We start from the raw sequence: 25,349 nt of genomic DNA on the forward strand, positions 1-25,349 counted from the left end.
GCTGGTGTATGGCAAAAGCCATGGCAATATTGTAAAGCAATTATCCTCTAATTAAAAATATCTATATATAATTTCTTGGAATTAATAATTGCTCATTTTTCACTTGACTGTATTCTCTGTAGCTTTATCCTGAATTCATTCTATTCTGTCTGACAGGACAGTCTAATGTCTCTGCATACTATTTTCCACACAATTACAAACTAGTGAGTTATCAGTTCAGCAGTATGCTGGTACCAGCTTCTAGCAGCTGAGAGAGCTAATGATTAAATATTCAGGAATTTTAGGAGCTTTGTAAGCCAAGGTTGTTGTGTAGTCACTAGGTCAGGAAATAACAGCTCACTCCAGTATTCTTGCCTGAGAAATCCCATGCACAGAGGGGTCTGGTGGGCTACAGTCCATGGGATTGCAAAAATGTCAGATACCACTCAGCGACTCAAGAGCAACAAAGCCAAGGTGCTGGGAGCCTGATATCAGCATCATGAGAAGCTGCCCAGTGCAGTGATGGGAAATGCCTCAAGCCAGGGCCTTCTATTGTTCGCCTGTTTCCCACACAGCACTCCCCCACTGTTCTGCCCCCTGGAGGCATCTCTTCTAGAAGACAAATCCTACTGCCTCCAGAGGCTGCACATCTGCCCTGGGCCTTCCGCCACTGTCCCCGGAGTTCCCCACCTCCCACTTCCTGCATCAGATGTCTCTTTTTCACTGATTCCCTTTTTGGCTGGAATCCTCTCGGTAGTATTCCTAGCAAGAGTGTAAGGGAGGTAATTTGTTTGATCTTTCAGCTTTTATTTTCACTCATAATTGATTACTGGTTTGACTGATCATGAAATTCAAATGTTGAAATCATTTTTCCCTGGAATTTGGAAAGCACTCCCTCTTTGCTTTTCAGCTCTCTATGCTGCTGTTTAGAAGTTTGGGGCTATCCTTGTATTCAATCTTTTGCAATGACTCATTTCCCCCCCCCTCTCTGGAGATGTTTACATCCTTTCGTTTATAGCTAAAGTGGTAAAGTTCCCTACTGATGTGACTCATGTTGGTAATCTTTCCGAATTTTCTAAGAACATAAAATGAATAATTTTAAACTGAAAACTCATGTCTCTTCCTTTTTTAAACATGACTTTTGCAAAAATTTAGATTAAAAGTATTTTTTAATTGAAGTATAGTTGATTTACAATGTTGTGTCAGTTTTAGGTGTATATAGTAGAGAAGGCAATGGCACCCCATTCCAGTACTCTTGCCTGGAAAATCTCAGGGCGGAGGAGCCTGGTAAGCTGCAGTCCATGGGGTCGCTAAGAGTCAGACACGACTGAGTGACTTCACTTTCAATTTTCACTGTCATGCATTGGAGAAGGAAATGGCACCCCACTCCAGTGTTCTTGCCTGGAGAATCCCAGGGACGGGGGAGCCTGGTGAGCTGCCGTCTATGGGGTCACACAGAGTCAGACACGACTGAAGCGACTTAGCAGCAGCAGCAGCAGCAGCACAGCGATTCAGTTATATATAATATATATTTCTTTTCAGATTCTTTTCTCACATAGGTTATTGCAAAATACTAAGTAGAGCTCCTCATGCTATAAAGTAGGTCCTAGTTGGCTTTCCTGATAGCTCAGTTGGTAAAGAATCAGCCTGCAATTCAGAAGACACTGCTTCGGTTCCTGGGTCAGGAAGATCCACTGGAGAAGGGACAGGCTATCCATTCCAGTATTCTTGGCTTCCCTTGTGGCTCAGCTGGTAAAGAATCTGCCTGCAATGGAGGAGACCTGGATTTGTTCCCTGGGTTGAGAAGAATCCCCTGGATAAGGGAAAAGCTACCCACTCTGGTGTTCTGGCCTGGAGAACTTCATGGACAGTATAGTTGGACTATAAAGAAAGCTGAGCACTGAAGAATTGGTGCTTTTGAACTGTGGTGTTGGAGAGTCCCTTGGACTGTAAGGAGATCCAACCAGTCCATCCTAAAGGAAATCAGTCCAGAATATTCATTGGAAGGACTGATGCTGAAGCTGAAACTCCAATACTTTGGCCACCTGATGCAAAGAACTGATTCATTATAAAAGATCCTGATGCGGGTGAAGGAGTCTTTGGGCCTAGGAAAGAAAACAATTGTCTCAAAGGCCCTTGCTGAATCATCTGACTTCAGAGGGAAAAAAAAAAAAAGAAGAACTTTAAGTCCTGCCCTGATGATCTGGGCCTGTTGCATCTACCTGGGACTTATCACCCCGTGCTCAAAACCTCCCAACCCTGGCTCAACTACAAATGCTATCACAACTAAAGATTACCCAAAACATCCTGCCTGACTACTGTTTCCCTTATCGCTTCCACAAACCTCCCTTTAAATATGAAGCCTCCCTGATCCCTCTCGTGCTTAGCCTGGTCATTAGGCCAACTGTCGCCTCTCCTTGCCTGTATATGGGTAATCTACCTCGGTTGAGGTTGTCTCTCCTTCTTTTCTTCCTTGGCCCGAACTATATCTTACACTGGGAAAGACTGAAGGCAGGAGGAGAAGGGGACAACAGAGGATGAAATTGATGGATGGCATCACTAACTCAATGGACATGAGTTTGAGCAAGCTCTGAGAGTTGGTGAAGGACAGAGAAGCCTGGCATGCTACAGTTCATGGAGTCGCAAAGAGTGGGACAAGACTGAGCAACTTTTATTTTCTTTTTCTGTTGATTGTCTATTTTATGTATAGTAGTATGTATATGTTAATCTCAGCCTCCTAGATTATCCTTCCTCCTACCTGCCTTTCCTGTTTGGTAAAAATAAGTTTGTTTTCTATGTCTGTGAGTCTCTTTCTGTTATGTAAACAAGTTCATTTATATCATTTTTTAGATTCCATTATCTAAGTGATTGCATATATTTTTATTTGTCTGATTTACTTCATTTAGTGGGATAATCTCTAAGTCCCTCTATATTGCTGCAAATGGCATTATTTTGCCTTTCTATGCTTGAGTAATATTCCATTATATATATGCATTTATATGTGCATATATTTATATATATATGGGCTTCTCTGGGTAGCTCAGCTGGTAAAGAATCTGCCTGCAGTGCAGAAGACCCCAGTTTGATTCCTGAGTCTGGAAGATCTTCTGGAGAAGGGATAGGCTACCCACTCCAGTATTTTGGGCTTCCAGGGTGGCTTAGCTGGTAAAGAATCTGCCTGCAATGCAGGAGACCTGAGTTCAATCCCTGGGTTGGGAAGATCCCCTGGAGAAGGGAATGGCTACCCACTCCAGTATGTGCATTTATCTTTTTGGATTATGATTTTCTTCAGATATATGCCCAGGAATGGGATTGCTGGATCATATGGTAACACTATTTTTCATTTTTTAAAGAAACCTCCATACCGTTCTCCATAGTAACTGCACCAATTTATAGTCCCACCAAACAGTCTATAAGAATCCTCATGTCCCTTCCATTTTTAAAATTAATTTATTTTTAATTGGAGGATAATTGCTTTACAATATTGTGTTCGTCTCTGCCATACATCAGCATGAATCAGCCATAGGTGTACATATGTGGCCTCCCTCCTGAGGCCGGTGCTCCTCCCACCCCGAGCTGTCCCTCTAGGCTGTCAGAGCGCGCCAGATTGGAGCTCCCTGTGTCGCACCACAAGTTTCCACTGGCTATCTAGTTTTATGCGTGGTGGTGTGTGTGTTTCAGTGCTAGTCTCTCAGTTCACCCCGTCTCCTTCCCCAGCTGTGTCCATGTGTCGGTGTCTCCACTGCTGCCCTGCGCATAGGTTCATCAGCACCATCCTTCTAGATTCCATATATATGCATTCAGTTCAGTTGCTCAGTCGTGTCCGACTCTTTGCGACCCCATGGACCGCAGCACGCCAGGCCTCCCTGCCCATCACCAACTCCAGGAGCTTACTCAAACTTATGCCCATTGAGTCAGTGATGCCATCCAGCCATCTCATCCTCTGTCATCCCCTTCTCCTCCTACCTTCAGTCTTTCCCAGCATCAGGGTCTTTTCAAATGAGTCAGCTCTTCTCAACAGGTGGCCAAAGTATTGGATTTTCAGCTTGAGAATCAGTCCTTCCAATGAATATTCAGGACTGATTTTCTTTAGGATTGACAGGTTGGATCTCCTTGCAGTCCAAGGGACTCTCAAGAGTCTTCTCCAACACCGCAGTTCAAAAGCATCAATTCTTCAGTGCTGAGCTTTCTTTATATTCCAACTCTCACATCCATACATATATGCATTAGTATACAATAATTGTTTTTCTTTTTTTGACTTATTTCAATCTGACAATAAGCTCTAGGTTCATCCACCTCATTTCAACTGACTCAAATTCATTCCTTTTTTGTGACTGGGACAAAGTTTCTTATATTATTCTATTGACACCTAGTGGTCAGGTGTTTTACCTCTGGCATTTAAGCCTTAGTTTTTTCCTCTTTTCTCTCCTATTTTCATCTTTATATTTTAAACCTATCAATATTTTCTAAGATATTTCATTGACTTTATCTACTTGTTGGAGTTTTTAAATTTGTTATCGAACTTTTCATTTTTAAAACCTCTTTCCTTTTTTTAATTCCTTTAATCACAGCTTGTTATTTCTCATAGATGGACAGTCTTTGTAGGGATAGTATTGAAACAGGAGGGAAGAGGGCACAACTTGGAAAGAATGACATAGACCAAGGACACAACATTAACTGATTAGAATCAAATGGATCCAGGATGACAGGCAACTCCACTTTGAATAGACCTCAGTCAGCAAGCTGAGGTGACACACCCAGAGGCACCTTGACAGTTCCGAGGCACTATCCAAACCAAGGAGTGGGCAGTGGCCCAGTTCCTGGAAATCTCCGCCCCTTTTCCAAAATGGTTGGAATAATCCTCTCACTCATTAGCCTATGAAGTTACCCAGCCCATAAAAACTAACTGTGACACACTTCATGGCTGCACTCACCCTCCGTGATGGCCCACACTTTGTCTGTGAAGTATGTTCCTCTCTGAATCTGAATAAATCACTTCTTACCTATCACTTTGTCCCTCAATGAAGTCTTTCTGCGATGAGACATTAAGAACATAAACTTCATTATGTCCTGAATCCAGGCACCATGGGTTTTGGCTGGGTTGAGTCCCAGCCACATGGATTCAAATCCCATGCAGGCGTTTGGTTGGGTTCAAGTCCCAGTCTGAGGTAAATGGTCTCAGTATGCCTTCCTCTGTTTGTTTTGAGCTCTAGCTTTAATATTAGAGACTTTCTCAGATGTTTGTGTGTTCTTTTGCAATATGTAAAATACAGACAGACCTTGGAGATGTGGATTTGGTTCCAGACCGCTGCAATAAAGTGAGTATCATAATCAAGCAAGTCCCATGAACATTTTGGTTTCCCAGTGCATATGATACTAAGATAGCAGAATAGAAGGATGTGCGCTCACCTTTTCCTATGAGAACACCAAAATCACAAATAGTTGCTGAACAGCCATTGACAGGAGAATGTGGAACCCACCAAAGAAAGATACCCCATGTATAAGGGCCAAGAAGAAGCCGCATCAAGATGGTAGGAGGGGTGCAATCACATTTAATATCAAACCTCATACTTGCCAAGATGCTTGGAGGGCACAAACAAAATCTTGTGTCACCAGAACCCAGGGAAAGGAGAGGTGACTCCCACAACAGATTGAGCCAGACCTGCCTTTGAGTGTTTGAAGGCCTCCTGCAGAGACATAGGGCAGCAGCAGTCCTGGGAGATGTGGCATGTGGCCTAAGTCCTCTCAGAGGAGGTCGCCATTAGCCCCACTATAGAACCGCTGTGTGGGTGATCCACAAACTGGAGAACAATTATACCAAAGAAATTCTTGCACTGTTGAGAAAGTTCTAGGTTTTACAACAGACTTCCTAACCTTGGGATCCAGCAAACAGGCATAACAAAAATACCTTATTGCTCTCTTCACAGGAAATTTCAAGAGTTTTAGGAGTTAGGTGTTAGGAATAGGAGGAAGACCAAATACCTGTCTTATTATAAACCACAATATCACAGTAAGCCTAAGGGATGTTTGTAGGGGCAGTATCCTGAACAGTCCAGGTGCCAGATAATAATATTGAACAGTGTTTGCAAATCTAAAATGGACAAACGTGAAATCAAGAAGGCTGAGAAAGGAGCTGTATGGGGCTCTGCTGAGGCTCAGCGAGCCTACAGGAAAAGGAAGCTGGCAAGCGCCCTCACCACAGGGCAGGCAAGATCCCAGGACCTGCCACATGTGTCCAAGGGCTCTCTCTTCAGAAGTCTGAGGACGGGTGATTTCAGTTTCTGCCAAGTTTACCATGGTTGGACCTCACAATTTAAAATTTATGTGGAATTTATTGATATGGACACAAGAATAAATTATTTTTCCACATTGTTGACCAGTTACCAGTGAGACTTAGTATCCATTTCTCTTTCTTATTGATTATTGATCCTTTCTTAAGCCATTCACTAACTTATTGCATATAACAGGGTACATTTCTGTCATTTCTAGTCAGTTCTATTTATGTACATTTTCCTGAATTACTTTTACACTATTTTAAGTATCAGCACTTTATATTTTACTATTTATTTTCTCCATTACTTTTATTTTGTAGAATATTCTTTGATATTTTTCCCTGAAAAACTCTAGATCCATTCTATTAATTGTAAGAAATAGAAACTTGAAGTGGTTCATTTTCTAGACAAAGTTGAAGCCTGGACTCTGTAGATAAAATTGAGGCCTGGACTCTTTAGATAAAGTTGAGGTTGGGGGAGAGAGATCAGACTGGATCCTAAAGAGATAGGACTCCATCCATTGCCTGTGCCCTAAAGTCATTAGGCTCTAAACTTGCCTAACAACTTGCAGATGTGACCCAGTTCATGCACCAGGAGGGTCCCTAAACAAACAGGATATTGAGGGAAGGAATAAACTAGCAAGAAAGTCTTTGTTGAAAAATGTAGATATCGGTTGGGAAGGAAAAAAAGGATAACTTATAAAGAAATAATGAAACTTAGGCAATGTCTGGAAAGACTGTACCCAGCCAATGAGGAACCAAGGGGAGGGACCTGCATGTTAGGGCTTGTTGTACCCAACCTGGGTGTGCCTAGGTTGTGCCCACCAGACACCCAATCTTGAAAAGACTATCATCAAAATTTTGGTTTCACTGTGCTTCATATCTCCGAGTCCATCCCTTGGTTTGGGGCCAGTGAGTATATTTCTCACATTCATTTCAAAAATACCTAAACAAGGAAAAGAAACAAAAAAAAAACTAAACATTTTTAAAGGCTGTATGAATTGTGTTTCAAATGCAATACTTTTATGGTCCTTGGTTTTCTAACCTAGAAATGAGGTAAATCTTAGAATAGTTGAGACTTTGATTAATGTCTTCCTAAGCTCTAGCAGATTGTCTTTATATTTATTGGGAATATTCTTAGACACTTAAATTTCTGTCAGTGTTAGTGTTATATTGGTCAATGAGAACTTTTCCTTTCCCTCATTATGTTCTATAGAAAAGTGAGGTGTTTTTTTTTTTCCTTCTCAAGGTGATGTGAAGCACTGACTCATTGGAAAAGACCCTGATGCTGGGAAAGATTGAAGGCAGGAAGAGAAGGGGATGACAGAGGGCAAGATGGTTGGATGGCATCCCCAAATCAATGGACGTGAGTTTGAGCAAGCTCTGGGTGTGGGTGATGGACAGGGAAGCCTGGCGTGCTGCATGAAGTCCATGAGGTCGCAAAGAGTCAGACACAACTGAGCTACTGAACTTTCTCCTCATAGTTAGTCCAGGTATTGCTTCCTATTAGTCCTGAGAACCTTCTAGTTCATTTATTTGAATTTTGGGGGTATACAGCCATATTTCATACATTAAATTAAAAGACGCTTACTCCTTGGATGGAAAGTTATGACCAACCTAGATAGCATATTGGAAAGCAGAGATATTACTTTGCCAACAAAGGTCCATCTAGTCAAGGCTATGGTTTTTCCAGTAGTCATGTATGGATGCGAGAGTTGGACTGTGAAGAAAGCTGAGCGCCAAAGAATTGCTGCTTTTGAACTGTGGTGTTGGAGAAGACTCTTGAGAGTCCCTTGGACTGCAAGGAGATCCAACCAGTCCATCCTAAAGGTGACCAGTCCTGGGTATTCTTTGGAAGGAATGATGTTAAAGCTGAAACTCCAGTACTTTAGCCACCTCATGCAAAGAACTGGAAAAGGCCCTGATGCTGGGAGGGATTGGGGGCAGGAGGAGAAGGGGATGACAGAGGATGAGATGGCTGGATGGCATCACCAACTCTATGGACATGACTTTGAGTGAATTCTGGGAGTTGGTGATGGACAGGGAGGCCTGGCGTGCTGCAGTTCATGGGATTGCAAAGAGTCGGACATGACTGAGTGAATGAACTGAACTGAACAGCCATATTGAAACAGGAGGGAGGGGCAGAGCCCAACCTTTAAAAGAATGACATAGCCATCAGTTCAGTTCAGTCGCACAGTGGTGTCCAACTCTTTGCCATGATAAAAACTGGTCATGATAAAAACTGGTTAGAATGAACTAGATCCAGGAGGGGAAAAGATTTAACTTCCAGTAGTCCTTAAGCCTCGTTATGCTAAGGACACAATCGCAAGTGCCTGGATAGTGCCAAGGCTGATCATAAAAGATAAAAAAGTGGGCAGTGGCCCAATTCCTGGAAATCCCTGCCCCTTTTCTGAACTAGTTGGAGTAATCTTCCCACTCGTTAACCTATGAGATTACCTAGCCCATAAACACTAACCAAACATATTTAGCAGGCTCTTGCCTTCTGAGATGGCCCACACTCTGTCTGGGGAGTGTGTTTCTTCCGGGGGCACTGTCATCTTTTGATACAAGCTGCATTCTGTGTATGGAATGTGTTTCTCTGTAAATAAATCCACTTCTTACCTATCAGTCCGTGTCTCACTGAATTCGTTCTGCCAAGAGACATAAAGAACCTGAACTTCAATAAGTCCTGAGACTAGGTGTGTGATTTCAATGAAAAGATAGTGGATTCAAGTCCCAGTCTGAGTCACGGCCAAATTTGAGTCCCAACCCATGGGTTCAAGCCCCATCTGAGGTGCATGGTTTCAGCTGGCAACCACGAAGGGACAGTGATAAGGTAAGAAAATGTTGAGAGTTAGGTCTTGGTCCTAGAAAGGCTAATGGGACACCAAGAACCAGGTGTACTGTGGAGGATGCTCTACCAGGGTTTGCCCGTTTTTGATGCACTGGTCAACCCCGAATGCTTTGGCCTCTGACTGGAAACCTAGATACTGAGCAGAGGAAAGATGGCAATTGGCAAGGCTTGCTGTAGAAAGATGTATGGGGTGGCTGTGCTTGAGTACATCTCACAGCAGGCCCCAGACTGTGTTGTTGCTGCAGGATTTGATAATCTATACTCTTCTCCTTGACTCTGAGGTTTTTCCCTCTTATATGCTATATTTATTCCTGTTTCATTTTCTTCTTTTCTTAAACCCAGAAGACCTGTATGGCTGCCAAGATATACTTTTTATTGACAAGTGCTGACCCTTTATTCTTGAATTTGCAGCTAGGCCAGCTCCTGCTCATTGATGACACCACAGAGAACACCTTCTGCATCATTCCTTTGTGGCAGTTTTTCAGACAGTAACATCTGGTTAAGAGATTACCTTGGAAGGGTTATCATCTAAAATTCTAAGTGCAAATCTTAACCAAACTGCACGGTGGATTTTGACATAAGAGTAACTCTTGGATAGCGTGTAAAAAGACATCACCTCAGCCTTGGGTCTGAAATGGGTCAGGCCACATCAATCCTGACCAATACCCCATCTGGGCCAAATACTCCAGGACTGGAGATTTGTTTCAATTGGTTTATTCAGTTTTCAGTAATAGGCTAGCTGGTTTTACATTCCTTTGTCTTTGTGTCTGATTGTCCCACCCGTTAATTGGAAGAGATTTATTAACTAAGTTAGGGGCCACTCTGCTTCTTAAAGGGCAAGGAAAACACTCTTACCACGAAGTGACTCTAACAGAAAGTGGAAAGCAACAGATTAAATCTGGAGCTGAAATGGAAGCTTTAGTATACTCTGAAATATGGAATATCAAGGTTCCAGACCTGGCCAGAGATATCCAGGTGGTGTTTATTAAATTTAAAAGGGCTATAGAGTATTTAATTATAAAGCAGATATTTCATAAAGCAGGTAAGATGCTCAAAAGTGTTTGTAAATAAATTACCAAAATGAGAAGTGCTTAATGTAACTAAATTAACCATAGCTGATATTTCAATCCTGATAAAAATTTAGAGGGGAAGCTATAAAGCATTACAACATAAATTAATGAATGTGTCAGTCATTTGATATTGCTGAGTTGGTAACCTAATTGTTTGAGGGGGGAAAAAAAAGAAGAAAAGAAAAATTTTATTTTTCTGGCCGTAAGTGTACAAAAGTCATCCTAGGAGGATTTGCCTGTGTATTTGAGACACAAATGTTCTACCTGGTCTTCTGCAGGAAACTTTATCTCCTCCATATTTTAAAACACAAATTTTGAAAAGGAGAGTAAAGTAATTTAGAAATTGACTTGTCAAGGATAAATAGAAATCCCAAGTATCTTTTCTGTAAACATTGATAAAAAGAGTTTAGTCATCTTAGGTGACCTTGATTTGTTCCATCTGCCCAATTTGAATGCAATCTCTTTTGTAACTGATGAGTTTTACATTTTTTTTGCACATGGCTCAAGGCTGAAATTTTGAGATGGGAGTAATGAGGTCTTTGGTTTGGTTTAGTCACTAAGTCGTGTCCGACTCTTGTGACCCCATGGACTGTAACCTGCTAGGCTCCTCTGTCCATGGGATTCTCCAGGCAGGAATACTGGAGTGGGTTGCCGTTTCCTTCTCCAGGGAATCTTCCCAACCCAGGAATCGAATCCAGGTCTCCTGCGTTGCAGACAGATTCTTTACCGACTGAGCTATGAGTCTTTATTTGCACTTATCTGTATATGCGTTATAGATGTATGGTATTGTCAAAATTGATAAAACGGCTCTATTTAATTGGGTTTAAAGTTAAATGCTTATATTACATAAATACTTATAAATGTAAACAAAACCAGCCAAAATGAATGTCAGGTTCACGAGATCTGGGAAATACTCAGTACTGAACTGATATCGATATTAAAGCCAGCTTAAGATTGGTAGTTTAACATTTTCCCATAATATCAATGTTAAGTGTGCAGTCCATTGTTCCATGTCCGGTTCTAACTGTTGCTTCTTGACCTGCATACAGGTTTCTCAGGAAGCAGATAAAGTGGTCTGGTATTCCCATCTCTTTGTAAGAATTTTCCACAGTTTATTGTGATCCACACAGTCAAAGGCTTTAGCATAGACTAGTCCCATCACTTCATGGCAAATAGATGTGGAAACAATGGAAACAGAGACAGACTTTATTTACTTGGGCTCCAAAATCACTGCAGATGGTGACTGCAGCCACAAAATCGAGACGCTTGCTCTTTGGAAGAAAACTATGACAAATCTAGACAGTGTATAAAAAAGCAGAGACATTACTTTGCTGATAAAGGTCTGTCTAGTCAAAGCTATCAGAGAAGGCAATGGCACCCCACTCCAGTACTCTTGCCTGGAAAATCCCATGGACAGAGGAGCCTGGTAGGATGCAGTCCATGGAGTCGCGAAGAGTCGGACATGACTGAGCGACTTCACTTTCACTTTTCACTTTCATGCATTGGAGAAGGAAATGGCAACCCACTCTAGTGTTCTTGCCTGGAGAATCCCAGGGACAGGGGAGCCTGGTGGGCTGCCGTCTATGGGGTTGCACAGAGTCAGACACGACTGAAGTGACTTAGCAGCAGCAGTCAAAGCTATGGATTTTCCAGTAGTCTTGTATGCATGTTAGAGTTGGACCATGAAGAAGGCTGAACACCAAATGCTTTTGAGCTGTGGTGTTGGAGAAGACTCTTGAGAATCCCTCAGACTGCAAGGAGATCCAACCAGTCAATCCTGAAGGAAATCAGTCTTAACTATTCATTGGAAGGACTGATGCTAAAGCTGAAGCTCCAGTATTTTGGCCACCTGATGCGAAGAACTGACTCCTTAGAAAAGTCTCTGATGCTGGGCAAGATTGAAGGCAGGAGGAGAAGGGGACAACAGAGGATAATATGGTTGGATGGCATCACTGACTCAATGGACATGAGTTTGAGCAAGCTCTGGGAGATGGTGAAGAACAGGGAAGCCTGGCATGGGTCCATGGGGTCGCAAAGAGTTGGACACGATTGAGCAACTGAACATCAATAATGTTAAGTGTAATACTTCTGCTGTATCTAGGTTTACTGAAGGTCAAGTTTGTTATTCCTATTGCAAATTTGTCATCCAGAAAAGTAACTTCGTGTGAAATAAGCATTTAAGGATAGCAAAATGTATGTTTTCAATAAAAGAAGGTATGAGGAATAAGAGAAATACTGAAAAAAGAATTGTGAATGATCTGGATTTTCTGAGATTGAATTAAACTTAGATAGGCAGATGGATTTTGTTGGGACAGAGCTGGGGCAAGACTGGATTTGGATTCTCCAAAGTTCTCTTGAAATGCCTTTTTGATAAGAGACTATGTTAATTTCTTTGCCTTTAAGTTGTCTGTATTTGCCTTTGGTTAGATAAGTATTTTCTCATAGTGACTTATGATCTTATTTAACTAAGTTTTTGAAAACTTTTTGACAAACTTCCCAAATATCAAATTTTAATTAAAGTTCTTTTGATTGTCAGCTAACTTTGGGATGCTTTAGAGAGCTCCTAAGGTATCTCAAAGAAATACATTGAACTGGGATTATTGGGTATGTTAATTTAAATGTAATCATTCATAATTCTGGTTATTGCAACCAAGTTTCTTTTATAGGTTATACTGTAATCAGGTATTTAGCCCTATCTTTTAAGTCTTTTGTGGTTTATAGATAGCTATTTTTGTACTCTGATGCTATTACAAAAAGTGCTTCATCATCAAGAAGATTCATAAGAAGGCTAAGGAAACAGTTGTAACAGTTGCATATCAAGATGATGGCGCTGAAAGGATTCCAGCCCACATAGACTTAAAATAAGTAGCTGTCTTTCCCTGGGACCCCTAGATCAGGCATCCAGAGATTTTCACTCCCTGACCAGTGGGACTGATGTACTAGTCAGATGTGAAGTGGTTACAGAAGATAGACTGTTAACCCTCTACTTCCCACAAGAATATGGGAGTAAAATTTCTGAGAGGGGAATGAAAGATGAGGGAAGGGGGCAGAGTACAACCTTTAAAAGAATGACATTGAGGAAATTAACTAGTGAGAACTAACTAGGTCCAAGATGGTGGAAGATTCAACGTCCAGTAGACTCTGAGCCTCACTATATGCTCACCGTAACACATCAGCTAAATGATACACTCACCAACACTATGACAGTTTCTAGGCTGACCATAAAAGGTCAAAAAGTGTGCAGTGGCCCAATTCCTGGAAATTCCTGTCTCTTCCCTCAAATAGTTGGAATAATCCTCCAACTCAGCCTATGGAATTAACCAGCACATAAAAATTAATCACTCCATATTTCGGGGTCTTTTTCTTCTGAGATGGCTCACTTTCTTGTCTGGGAAGTTTATTTCTCCCAAGGCCATTTTCACCTTTTGCGATGGAATGTGTTATCTTTTTAAATAAATCCACTTCTTACCTATCACTTTGTGTTTCACTGAATTCTTTCTGCAATGAGACATTAAAGAACCTGCGCTTCAGTAAGTCCTGAGACCAGGAGTGTGATTTCAACACACACAGTGTGTTGAAGTCCCAGTCTCGGTTTTGGCTGGGTTCAAGTCCTGGCCTGTGGGTTCAAGCTGCATCTGAGGTGCAGAGTTTCAATATGTGTAAGGAATGATAATTTGGCCTCTAATTCCAATATTCATTCTTTTTAAAAGTTCATATCTTATTGCATTACCTCAAAATTCCAGGAAATATTAAATAATACTGGATTATAACAAGAAACTTTCCTTTGTTTCTAACCTTCTAAGGAATGCCTGTAGTGTTTTAGCATAAATGCTAGTACTTGGAGTCATCAAACATTTCTTGAGTGTGTTCTAAGAATTAGGTTCTGTGCTAGTGTTAAGGGTGTAAGGTGAGAAGGACACAAGATCTGACCTCCAAACTTGAAATTGGTTTGGCTCAGACTGTAAAGACTCTGTCTGCAGTGCAGGAGACCTGGGTTTGACCCCTGGGTTGGGGGGATCCCCTAGAGGAGGGCATAGAAACTCCAGTATTCTTGCCTGGAGAATCCCCATGGGCGGAGGAGCCTGGCGGGCTACAGCTCAAGGGGTCACAGAGTCCGACAGGACAATGTCAAATACTTGGTCCAGCCATTTTGTCACCAAGAGCAGAGGCAGCCTCCTTATTTTGGATTTGTGACTAGGATTGGGTGACATGACATATATTTCCTAGGACTCTTCATTTATTAATTTATTTATTTCTGGCTGCACTGGGTCTTCATCTCTGCCAGTGGGTTTTCTCCAGGTTTTCGACAAGCAGGGGCTACTCTCCGGTGAGCGCACAGGCTTCTCATTGTGGTGGCTTCTCTTTCTGCAGAGCGCAGGTTCAAGGCGCGCAGGCTTCGGCAGTTGCCGCACAGGGGCTCAGTAGTTGTGGCTCAAGGGGTCCAGAGCACAGGCTCAGTAGCTGTGAGGCATGGGCTTAGTTGCTCTGCAGCACGTGGCACCTCCCCCGATCAGGGATGGAACCCAGGTCTCCTTCGTTAGTAGGCATATTCGTAACCACTGGACCACCAGCGAAGTCCTCCCAGGGCTCTTTTGAGATAATCATGGAGTTCATCTCTAGGATGATTATTTGAGACTAAACTTAGCTGCTTGCGATGTATTACTGTAGGCTTCTAGAAACATTCCTTATCCTTTGGGCAGCTAACAGCCAATGCCTTTTATGATGTTTTTTCCTCTGAAATGGCCTTGATAGGCATAGTCACAAACTGTCTTTCTGGATCATTCCTTTCTCAGGAGGAAGTATCTATGGAGGTAAAACATCTTTTATTTTTGGCTGTGCTGACTCTTTGCTGCTTTGTGGGGGCTTCCTCTAGTCCTGGCAAGCAGGGCGACTCTTTGTTTCGGGGTGCTGGCTTCTCACTGCGGTGCCTTCTGCTGCGGTGAAGCACAGGCTCCGGGCACACAGGCTTCAGGCGGTTGTGGTGCATGCGTTCGGTTGCTCTGCAGCTTGTGGCATCTTCTCAGACTATGGATCAAACCCGTGTCCCCTGCATCACAGATGGATTCTTATCCACTGCGCCACCAGAGAAGTCATATTAAGATGTCTTTGGAAAGAAGGCAATTGTGAGGGCAGGAAAAGTCTGCAAGTTGAGATGTTTGAATTCTCAGATACTGGTGGCTCAGATGGTAAAGAGTCTGCCTACAATGCGGGAGACCCAGGTTCGATCCCTGGGTTGGGAAGATCCCCTGGAGAAGGAAATGGCAACCCACTCCAGTACTCTTGCCTGGAAAATCCCATGGATGGAGGAGCCTGGTAGGCTACAGTCCATGGGGTCGCAAAGAGTCGGACACGACTAAGCGACTTCACTTCAGTTCTTGTATTTTGTACTAACAATCCTTAATTGAGCAAACAGTAGAGTGGTGCATCTTCCCAAGGAAATTCTTTTCATATGTGTTGCTCCAAAAACAGATGAAGTAACCTCAGGCATGCGGGTGGGGATGGGTGAGATGGGATCCCCTTCAGTCCTGGGCATTAATGGCTGCTGAAATCCCTCCCCTTCCTCTCCTCTCTTGCCCCTCTAACAGACTCAGATATCACTGAGTATCCACATATGCAGCCCTGGTAGTTGGAGGGAAGCTGACCTCTCTCCTAGCTCCAGCCTGGAACCCATCAGGACATTCCCCACAATTTGCCAGTAACTGGCTTAAGGATATCCTGCAACCCGGGAGAGGTCCAGAAAACGTTTGCTCAGTATGTGGAGTGACGTCCTCTCCCCTCTGGAGCACGATGTGAGCACTTTCCCTGGGATGGTTCTAGCCATGTCATCACCAGGAACAGAGCCAGCCTTGGGATCACGCTGACCTCAGAGAGCTGAGCACCGGAAGGAAAGGGAAACCTGAGGTCTGAGTTGCGTGTCCAATTGCCTCGGGGCCCACTTCTCTGGCCTTGCAGATGAGCTGTCTTCCTTTCCATCTGACCAGATGAGGCATGTTTCCTGCCTCGTGCAATGAGCCACATACACTGGAAATGCCATTCTACCTGGCATGCTATGCTCAGAAACTGCATAGTCCTGAGATCCTCCAACCTCCGCACACTGCTGCTTCGGGAACAAGCTCCACGGGGCCCTGAGCAGGAGCACATACTGCTCACTTCACACCCCAGGCTGAGCAAGCAGGCAACTCACAGTGGCTGGCAGAGCCAGAGAGGGTTCTGAAGAGGAAATAATACATAGCTGCCTCAAATTCTTATCATCTCTTCCTTCCATTTTTCTGTTTAGAGAGATGGCAGTAGTGACTCATAAGACAAAAAGGTAAAAAGCCCAGCCTCTTGGCAGGAAGCGTCTTGTAGGTGCTGATGCCTGGTGCTGGTATAGCCCGTGTCAATGTCCCAGTGTGCAGCCTGCATGTCACCCAGCTGTTTCCTTCACGGAATCTAAAAGAACCGGCCATGAAGAAGTGTCCCAGAGTGCTCAGAACATGTTCTGTTAGTGCAGCAAAGAGCAGGACCCTATGGGGTCTTCCTGGGATGGACCCCTCCCCATGTCCTCTGCTGTAGCTAATCTCTGAAGTACCTAAATAATAGTATCTGATGCATATTTCCTGAGTTTTTCAGATGCTGGAACGACCACCAGATGGAAGAAATGAACTGCTTGATGACCACGAGCCTCCAGACTTTCTGGCACCTAAGGACTGATAGCCATCAACCAATTAGGGAATTGTCACAGCTGATCACAAACCCTGGGATGCCCCTTCCTCACGTGGCCTTTAAAAAAGTTTTGTGGAAATCCTTAGGGGTGTTCACAGCACAAGCCACCCGATCTCTTTGCTTGGTCTGGCAGTAAACATTTCTCTGCTCCGAACTCCAACATTTTGGTTTGTTTGGCCTGCCTATGTATTGGGCATATAAACAGGTCTTTAGTAACATTAGGTAACATATTAATAACATCATACAACAGTGGCAACCGGACATGATCTCTTTGCAAAGTGAAGGCTGTTTATTGCTTATTATGATTTTAACAGGCAAGAACCTTCATAGGAAGTATAATACCTACAGGTGATCTTTACCAAATGCCTGCACAGAAATGAATGTTGGAATGAATTCTGTGTGTGTCTGTGTGTCTGCTTTCCCAGAGTTTTCAATTTCCCTTTGCTGGTGAAGCAGAGACCCAACTCTCCTAGTGGTGGGACTGACAGACAGACAGTGAGGATCTCCGCAAAGTCATGTGTGTGCCTGTCACCTCCCTCCACCCCATCCACACTCCCCACCGGGGTGCGCTGTGCTCATACATGTTTACACTCAGGGAAAGCAAAGGTCACACATACTGAAGCAAACCAAACAGACCACGCTTTCTTTAATAAAATGAGATGAAAAAATAAATATAAACACACCTTTTCAAGTGTCTCTCTTCTTTAAACTTTTATATAAGATAAAGCTCTTATTTTTCTTTTCAGTATACTCTACTTAAAAATTTTTTAAAAATAAACTTTCTTTTTTCAGTACCTTTCATTTCCTGTGTCAGCCTCAGAAATACATAAAATATACCTCACTAGAACTCTGTGCAAATAATAAACATAAATAATAGTAACATCTTTCAAAAAAAAAAGAGCATTTCAAGGTTTTCATTCTGCACTGCCAGCCGTGCTTCTTGGAAGGGGGTCCTAGAAGCAGTCTGTGGTCTGCCCGCTCGAGCCACACAGGTCCCGTTCGGGCGGCGTGGAGCTGGGCAGGAAGTCGCCGTCATGCTTGTCCATGGGCAGGCTGCTCCGGGAGAACTGCAGGACGCTGCCCAGCCCGCCGACCAGGGACAGCGAGGACATCCAGTTGAGGGAGCTGAGGCCGGGCACGCTGAAGACGGACGGCAGGGGGGCAGGCCGGCTGGCGCTCATGGGTTTCCTCCTGGAACCCCCTGGACAGCCCTCCACGGCCACCGGCCCCGGCGAGGAGGACCGCGAGGGCTGGCTGCCCAGCCTGTCTGGCAGGGTGCCCTCCCTCCGCGGCACGCCCATGTCCACCGCGCTGGGCTCCCCGCCAGCCTCGGGGGAGCAGGCCGGCTGCCACGTGCCCCGAGACATGCGTGAGCTGCAGTCCCGGGAGACGGCCTGCGCCACACTGATGCTCCTCTGTCCCAGTGGCTTGGTCCTTGCTTCTCCCAGGATGTGCCCCCGAACAGAGGTCTCTCTGGGAGCCCTGAATTTCCTGGGGGACCGCTTGGCTAACTGGCGTCCCAGCTGCAGTGGGGTAGGGAAAAGGGTCCCCTGCAGAGCTTTGAAAAACAACCTGGAAAGAACATACAGAATACAGTCAGCTACTGCTGCCACGAAGCCTTTGAGCTTCTGAGACTCGAATGGTGCAGGAGCACAGCAAAGACAGTGTTTTCCGAGCCCATGTGGGACCTGAAGGCCACTGTCCCAGACACTTACCTGGGCAGCAGAGCAGCCACGGGCGCTAGCAGACAAATGGAGTAAAACACGGGGTCGCCCATTAGCGTCTGCATGGTCCAGTAGGGGTTGGAGGGAGGGTAGCACGTCGCGCAGGAAGCGTTGTAAATCAAAGCCACGGTGAAAAATAAAATGACACTGAAGCCACAAGCCGTCCAGTTGAGCCAGGTCTGAGGGGTAAAGAGAAAAACAGGGCTTCTGTTTCAATAGAAGTGCACTGGTCTTCCCAGAGCAGGTGCAGTGTTCTCAGAGGCACAGCGGGAACAGGGTGGGTTGGCGTGAACACAGGCTGGGCAATGGAAGCTAGGGGCCAGGGGAAGGAGGGTTAAGCAGAGCTGGGTGGAGGAGGCAGGAGCCCAGCGCTGCCCAGGACAGGCACGGGCTTGGGCTGGAGCTGCCCCCCACCCAGGCTTGGGTCCAAGTGGCCAGCCCGGGAACCCGGTTTGTTCTCATCACAGAGAGGCTGGCTTCACAAAACCCTGCTCAAGCTCACGGACTGGGCACATCAGTGAGGGCTCACAGACCAGCCCCCTTCTGGGTCAGTCCCACGGTTCTCACCCAGGTCTTAGTCTCGATGCCCAGGTGCAGGAGGAACGTGAACAGGGCGACGGCAGTGATGGGGGTGCCCCAGGTGAAGATGTCTGTGTCGGAGTCGTAGTAGGCCTGAAAGACAGCGGGGTCATCTGTCTGCGCGTCCCCGGATGAAGCTGGCGGGAAAGGCCTGGCCAGGGGCCAACTTACCAGGTAGGGAATGAAAAAGCACACGAGGCTCTGGAAGGCAGCATCGGCCATGTTCAGCCAGAACGTGCGAGGCCGATATTCCTGAAACACAAGAACAAGCAAAGGGATTATAGGGACGGCCTCATCTCTTCACACGGTTTTCCAGTCCCCCCTGGGGGCCGTGAAGGCACAAGCCGGGCACCCCAGGGACACTTGCTAACTCAGGCCTTGGAGAGGGAGGTCCCAGGGGCTGGGGCCTGGTGGAAAAACACTATGGAAAGGCTCCGCAAGGGCCCTTGAGGCTGAGTTGGTCACTGACAGCATCTGGGTCTGCAAGGCCCGTTATAACAGGAAAAAGAGGAAATGCATTCTAAAATCCCACGAGGCACTTCCCTAGCCAGGGACTACAGCATGAATTCTGGCAGCCTCTCCAACCTCAGTCCTTCTACTTTGTCAGGGCTTTGCTTCCCTCTGTTGGTGGACCTCCTCGAATGTTTCTTAAAAATTAGTTATTTTCACAAATCACAGATGTCTCCTAATGTTAAAATCAATTAGCTGCATAGAAAAGACAAAAATGACTTTGAAATGGACAAGTCAAGTCTTCCTTGTCTGGGTGCCCACGTCTCTATCTGCCCCTGCTGAGTTCTGAGCTGCAAGAGCGAGCACTGGCCCAGAGGACGTTCAGAGCAGACAAGACGAGCGTTTACCAAGCACTGAGGAAAGGCAGCCCCTTCCTGTTAGTCCCCAGAACAAACTCACCTAGGAGGTGAGACCTGGCTGAGTACAGGAGCGCCTCCAGGTGACGAGCAGAGACCCTCATCTACCCTTCCCTCAGTAGCCCCCGTCCCAGGCTGCCCATGGGAAGTCAGTAGTTCAGCTGTGTCGGACTCTTTGCCATCCCACAAACTGCATATTTCCGGGCTCCTCTGTCCAGGGAATTTTCCAGGCAAGAATACTGGAGAGGGTTGCCAGTTCCTACTCTAGGGGATCTTTTCCACCCAGGGATTGAACCCTTCTCTCCTGTGTTTCCTGCATTGGCAGGTGGATTCTTTACCACTGCACCACCTGGGAAGCCTGGTGGGAAGTCAGCGGTTCAGTAAATCAGTTATGAATTATTTATAGACCACTGTGGGAGATGCGGGGCTCTATTCCCTGGGCGCACGTATAATTCCAATCAGCCCAAGAGAAGCACTGACGTGGCTTTCTTTACTGACCAGCAGGGACAGCTGGGAGTCAGCATGCCAGTCTACGCAGTATATTGATGGAAACATGTATTTACATGATCTGTTTGTGTTCACTTGGTTTTCCCAGGGTTTCCCTACGGGTTTATCTTCTCATTAATCCCTATTCAAAGGAAATCACATTTCTTTTGGGGATGTTTTAGAAAAATCCCTGTTCTTCCTACAGTCATCCCACATGTCCATGACTTGGATTCCAAATGGGCTTTCCTTGGGCTCCTGGAACCTCTTAGTGTAAAGACAGTTTTCACTTTGGTATACTTTCAAAAGAGCTTCCCAGCTGGCTCTAGTGGTAAAGAACCCGCCTGCCAGTGCAGGAGCCACAGAGCTGTGGGTTCGATCCTGGGTGAGGGAAGAGCCCCTGGAAGAGGGCATGGCAACCTACTCCAGTATTTTGCCTGGAGAATCCAGGGACAGAATCCTGTAGACCTTTGCAGGTTATATAGTCCATAATGTTGCAAAGAGTCAGAAACGACTGTAGCAACTTAGCACACATACATGCATAGTTTCAAAAGTCTTTTCTTTCTCTCTTTTTTTAAGCTTTAGGTAAACTGATATACAGAAACTACACACACTTTTAATGTAAACATTTTGATGAGTGTGGGCCCATACATACACCCCTGATACCATCACAACCAATCAACTTTTTCTACTTAAATCCACTGCAGTCAAGTAGACAGAATTCATTGTTTTCCTCCCACTGGTCAGAGTCTAGAGTTCTAACTCTTCCAGTGTCCTTTTTTTTGCGATTTTATTTTTAAAATTTTCTTGGAGTATAGTTGTACAGTGTTGCACAATGCTGTGTTAGTTTCAGGCGTACAGCAAAGTAATTCTGTTTTACACACACACACACGCATCCTTCTTCAGATTCTTCACCCCATAGGTTATTACAAAATACCAAGTAGAATTCCCTGTGCTACCCAGTAGGCCCTTGCTGGTGATCTGTTTTATATGCAGTAGTGTGTGTACGTTAAGGTCTCAAGCTCCCAATTTACCCCTCCATGCCATATTTCTCCTTTGGTAACAAAAGTTTGTTTTCAAAACCAGTGAATCTGTTTTGTAAATAACTGCATTTGGGATTCCACATCTGAGCGATCTCATACGGTATCTTCCCTGCTCTGTCTGCCCAGGGTGTCCACGGAAAGGGCGGCGCGGGCCGGGGCTCACCTCCATGTTCTGGCCGCTCCGGTAGAGCTGCGGCTCGGCGAGCAGCACGTCGGCCGTCACGTCCTTGTCCAGCACCCCAGTCACGAGCTGGGGGAGTGACGAGAAGAGCAGGTTAAAGAAGATCAGGTACCACTGGTCAATCATGGCGGACGCGGAGAAGCCACAGTAGAACTGGAACCAGAACAGGAGGCCGACGAACATCTGTGGTCAAAAAGGGTGGGACGGTGGTTCCCAGCTGCCCGCGGAGCCCCGCCCCAGGGGCCAAGAGCTGCCCCGCGGGCCGCCGTCCCGCAGACTCCTGGCCCAGGCGGCCGAGAGCCTGGCGGAGTCTGGCTGGAAAGACTGAATCTGTGCATGGAGATTGTCTCCAGAGATGGCTCTCACTTTGGTCCCCGTCCCTCTCTCCCCTCCTGCATCCCTCTGGCATCCGAAGGGCAGCAACAGCAGCTGGGGATTCCCACCAACAGCCCTTGGAGGGATGCAGTCTTGTGGCCAAAGGGCTACAGATCATAAGAAAACAAAATAACGCTTTGGCGGGGTCTACGGGGGCTCACGTTAAGAGGGCCAGCTGGGTACATGACCCACTGCCAGGCTTCTTTCCTTGTGCTCCTCTGGGACCACACCCTGGATGCTGCCTTCCTCTCTTTAATGAGGAACAGTGTACAGTTACTGACTCTCGTGGAGGGGAGGACGCACACACAAGCAGGGTGGTAATCGTGACTTTGACTGAGCCCTGGCCTCCGCTGGGTACTCTGCTGTCCGGGTGAGCTACAGGCATTCCTGCTGGTCCCTATGGCTATCCCAAACAGGAAAGCGAGGTGCAGAGAGATGGAGGAATCTCCCATGCCCAGCGTGAGGACCTGGGTGAGCCTCTTCCCACTATTACTTGGTCACTGAACATCCTGATGCTATATGGGGGGTGGCGGGGTAGGACAGGGGCTGGCAGCTTAGTGACTACAAGGCATTCTGACACTTACCAGCTATGCAAGCTGGCACAGATAACTTAGCCACTCTGTGCCCCAGTGACCTTGTCAATGTCATGGGCACACCAGTGGCACTCAGCTGTGGGCTGCGGTGAGAATTCATGACTAATACACTTTGAAGCACTCATAAGAGCTCCCTACATGCTGAGATGCTAAGGGTCATCTGTGGCTGTTACTGTCAGAACAGCTATTTCCTTCATCTGAGGCTCAAGCAAGGCCGGCGTGCTCACCCAATTTAGAGGAAAGGAAACTAAGGTCCAAGGGGTCAAATGATTGGACAGTGGTCACTGAATGAGTAACAAACCAATCTTGATCAGCCACTCGGGGGTCTTGGCCTGGAGGAGCAACGGAGGAAGAAAATTCTCTGCTGAACACTGCAGACAGTGGCCTTGGGGTGGGTTCTGGAGCTGCTGCTGTGCACATTTCTGACTTTGAGGCAGTCACTTAACCTCTTTGAGGTAGAGCTCAGAGACATTTATTGACCTAAAAAATGGCTTGTTCCAATGATCAGGAAAAAAAGACAGTCTACACTGGTAACACCTCTAGTGACCCAGATCGTCCAAACCTTGTTTCAGTCTTTGCCCTAATGCAGCTCTTCCCCTCCACCCTGAAAATGGACAGACTTGGTTTCTTCACTAACTTTCTTCCCTTTTTCACACCCACACCTGCTTATGACTCTTCTGTCCTTTCAGGTGCAGCTTAGTGACTCATCAGTAAACAAGTGGAGTCAAAGAGGAGAAAAAGTACTTAGATAATTGAGATCTTTTTTTTCATGTACTACCCAAAGCCTTCTCAAACCACTGTTGCTATGGAAACTTTCCTTCTCTACTCCTTACTGGAAGGCAGGTGAACTTATTCTGAAAACAAATGAATTTCTCAAGTTGGAAGGCAGAGGGATCATTTCTGAACTTCTCAAGTAGATTAAGTGCCTGTTCACAGAGGCCTTGCATCTGACACAGAATCAAAGAGGCCCCTTCTCCTTCCTTGCCCCCTTCCCATGGACACATTCGCTGCAGCAGACAGGAGGCACTGTCCATTCCGGTAGCCACTCTGGGTCTCTTCTGCAACTGAAATATTGAATGTCTCCCCCTCAGTCTGAGAAGTTTTTGTTAGGAATTACGAGAGCAGAGTTCAATTCCTATGTTCTGTTTTGTTTTCAGATAAAGAAAACAAAATCCAAAGGAGGCAAATAACTTGCTCCAGATTGCACAGCCAATGACAGAGAAATGAGGCTGGGATTCCAGCCTGCCCAGACCCACTCACCTTTGCTCAAAGCACCACCTACCCCTTCGGGAGCTGGGAGCCTCTCGGTTTGCAACTCTGTGCGAGGAGGGGGTGGTGCTGGGGAGGCAATGCCAGGCAGTCAGTAGCATGGGGATCTGACGAGGTCAGGGACAGCACAGCACAGCCCTGCATGGACTGAGTCCCAGGCAGAACCCAATCTGAATTAATTTCCAGGACCTAACCTATAAAATTAGACATGCTCTTGACTTTGGAGCTATGGATCCAGCAGGGCAGATCTAAGGGACTACTCTCAAGAGTCAGCTACCTCAAGAGTTTACTTACTTTGTCTACTTGCCTCCTATCAGAGGCAAGAAGGACAAGCAGCAATCCAGCAAGTTCTCAGCAGAGTGTCTACACCTCACAAGAAGGGTAGGGTCCTGAGATGGCCATGTGGTCCATCCTGGAGGCTATTGCTGCCACACAGCTGTCTGCCAAGGACACAGTAGTGACGGAACTAAGAATTAAATATTAGGGCCAGCAGGAAATAGACTAGGGCCCTGAATCAGAGTCCCTGAAGAAACAGAACTGTCCTGAGCCAAGCAGGTCTGCGCACAGCCTAACTGAAAGGTCAAGTACAGAATGAGCGGGCCCCAGGGGGGTCTACCTGCCAGCACAGAGGGTGGCAGCCCCTCCTACTGGCCCAGGGTGGGCGTGATTTTTGCCATTTATTTCTACTTCATTAAACCTGAGACCAAAGCTTCAACGTCATAATTGCTATATCAAAGTCCATTTGTATCTGAATAAACAAACTGCTATGAAATCAGTTTTGTTTGTTTGTGAAGTCGCTCAGTCATGTCCGACTCCTTGCAACCCCGTGGACTGTAACCTACCAGGCTTCTCTGTCCATGGGATTCTCCAGGCAAGAATACTGGAGTGGATTGCCATTTCCTTCTCCAGGGGATCTTCCCGACCCAGGGATCGAACCCGGGTCTCCCGCATTGGAGGCAGACGCTTTAACCTCTGAGCCATTTTTACCATTTCACTACCTCATTGACTGGTTCTGTAATCCTAGATTTATAAGCAAAAGTACTTTATTCATGTATTTATTGAGATGGTGCAGCGGGCTAGGTGTGTAGCAGAGCTGGAGAGGAGTGTCAGTGTTTAGTGTGGAGGTTTCCTGAATAGGAAACTATGGTAAAACGTGATGACGCCTGCGGTTGATGAATAAACACAGAAGCAACAATGCAGCCACAGGCCTATGTACACTCATGGCAGCCAGGGGATGAGGAAAGGCTTCTCAAAGACGGTGGGCAATCTCAACAGCCTGCTTATCAACAGGGTCACAGCCCAGCCGAGTCCTCTCATGCTGACCCAAGACTGCCAACCACACTTCCACTCATCAGAT

At 45.7% G+C, this 25,349-nt stretch overlaps 1 protein-coding gene across 2 annotated transcripts in view; it reads right to left on the minus strand.

Moving 5' to 3' along the window:
- Positions 1-17,147: 17,147 nt before the first annotated feature.
- The window catches only part of ATP10A (ATPase phospholipid transporting 10A (putative)), a 180,640-nt gene continuing 172,438 nt past the window's right edge, over positions 17,148-25,349 (minus strand). For both annotated transcript variants that reach the window (XM_069560244.1, XM_069560245.1), the window contains 5 exons: positions 21,738-21,938; positions 19,354-19,434; positions 19,171-19,275; positions 18,595-18,782; positions 17,148-18,451 (listed from right to left, as the gene is read on the minus strand). In XM_069560244.1, coding sequence (XP_069416345.1) covers positions 17,833-18,451; positions 18,595-18,782; positions 19,171-19,275; positions 19,354-19,434; positions 21,738-21,938 — 1,194 coding nt within the window. In that variant the 3' untranslated portion in view covers positions 17,148-17,832. The remainder of the gene's footprint in view (positions 18,452-18,594; positions 18,783-19,170; positions 19,276-19,353; positions 19,435-21,737; positions 21,939-25,349) is intronic.

Source organism: Ovis canadensis, chromosome 18 (assembly GCF_042477335.2).
Source record: "Ovis canadensis isolate MfBH-ARS-UI-01 breed Bighorn chromosome 18, ARS-UI_OviCan_v2, whole genome shotgun sequence".
NCBI classification, from domain to species: domain Eukaryota; kingdom Metazoa; phylum Chordata; class Mammalia; order Artiodactyla; family Bovidae; genus Ovis; species Ovis canadensis.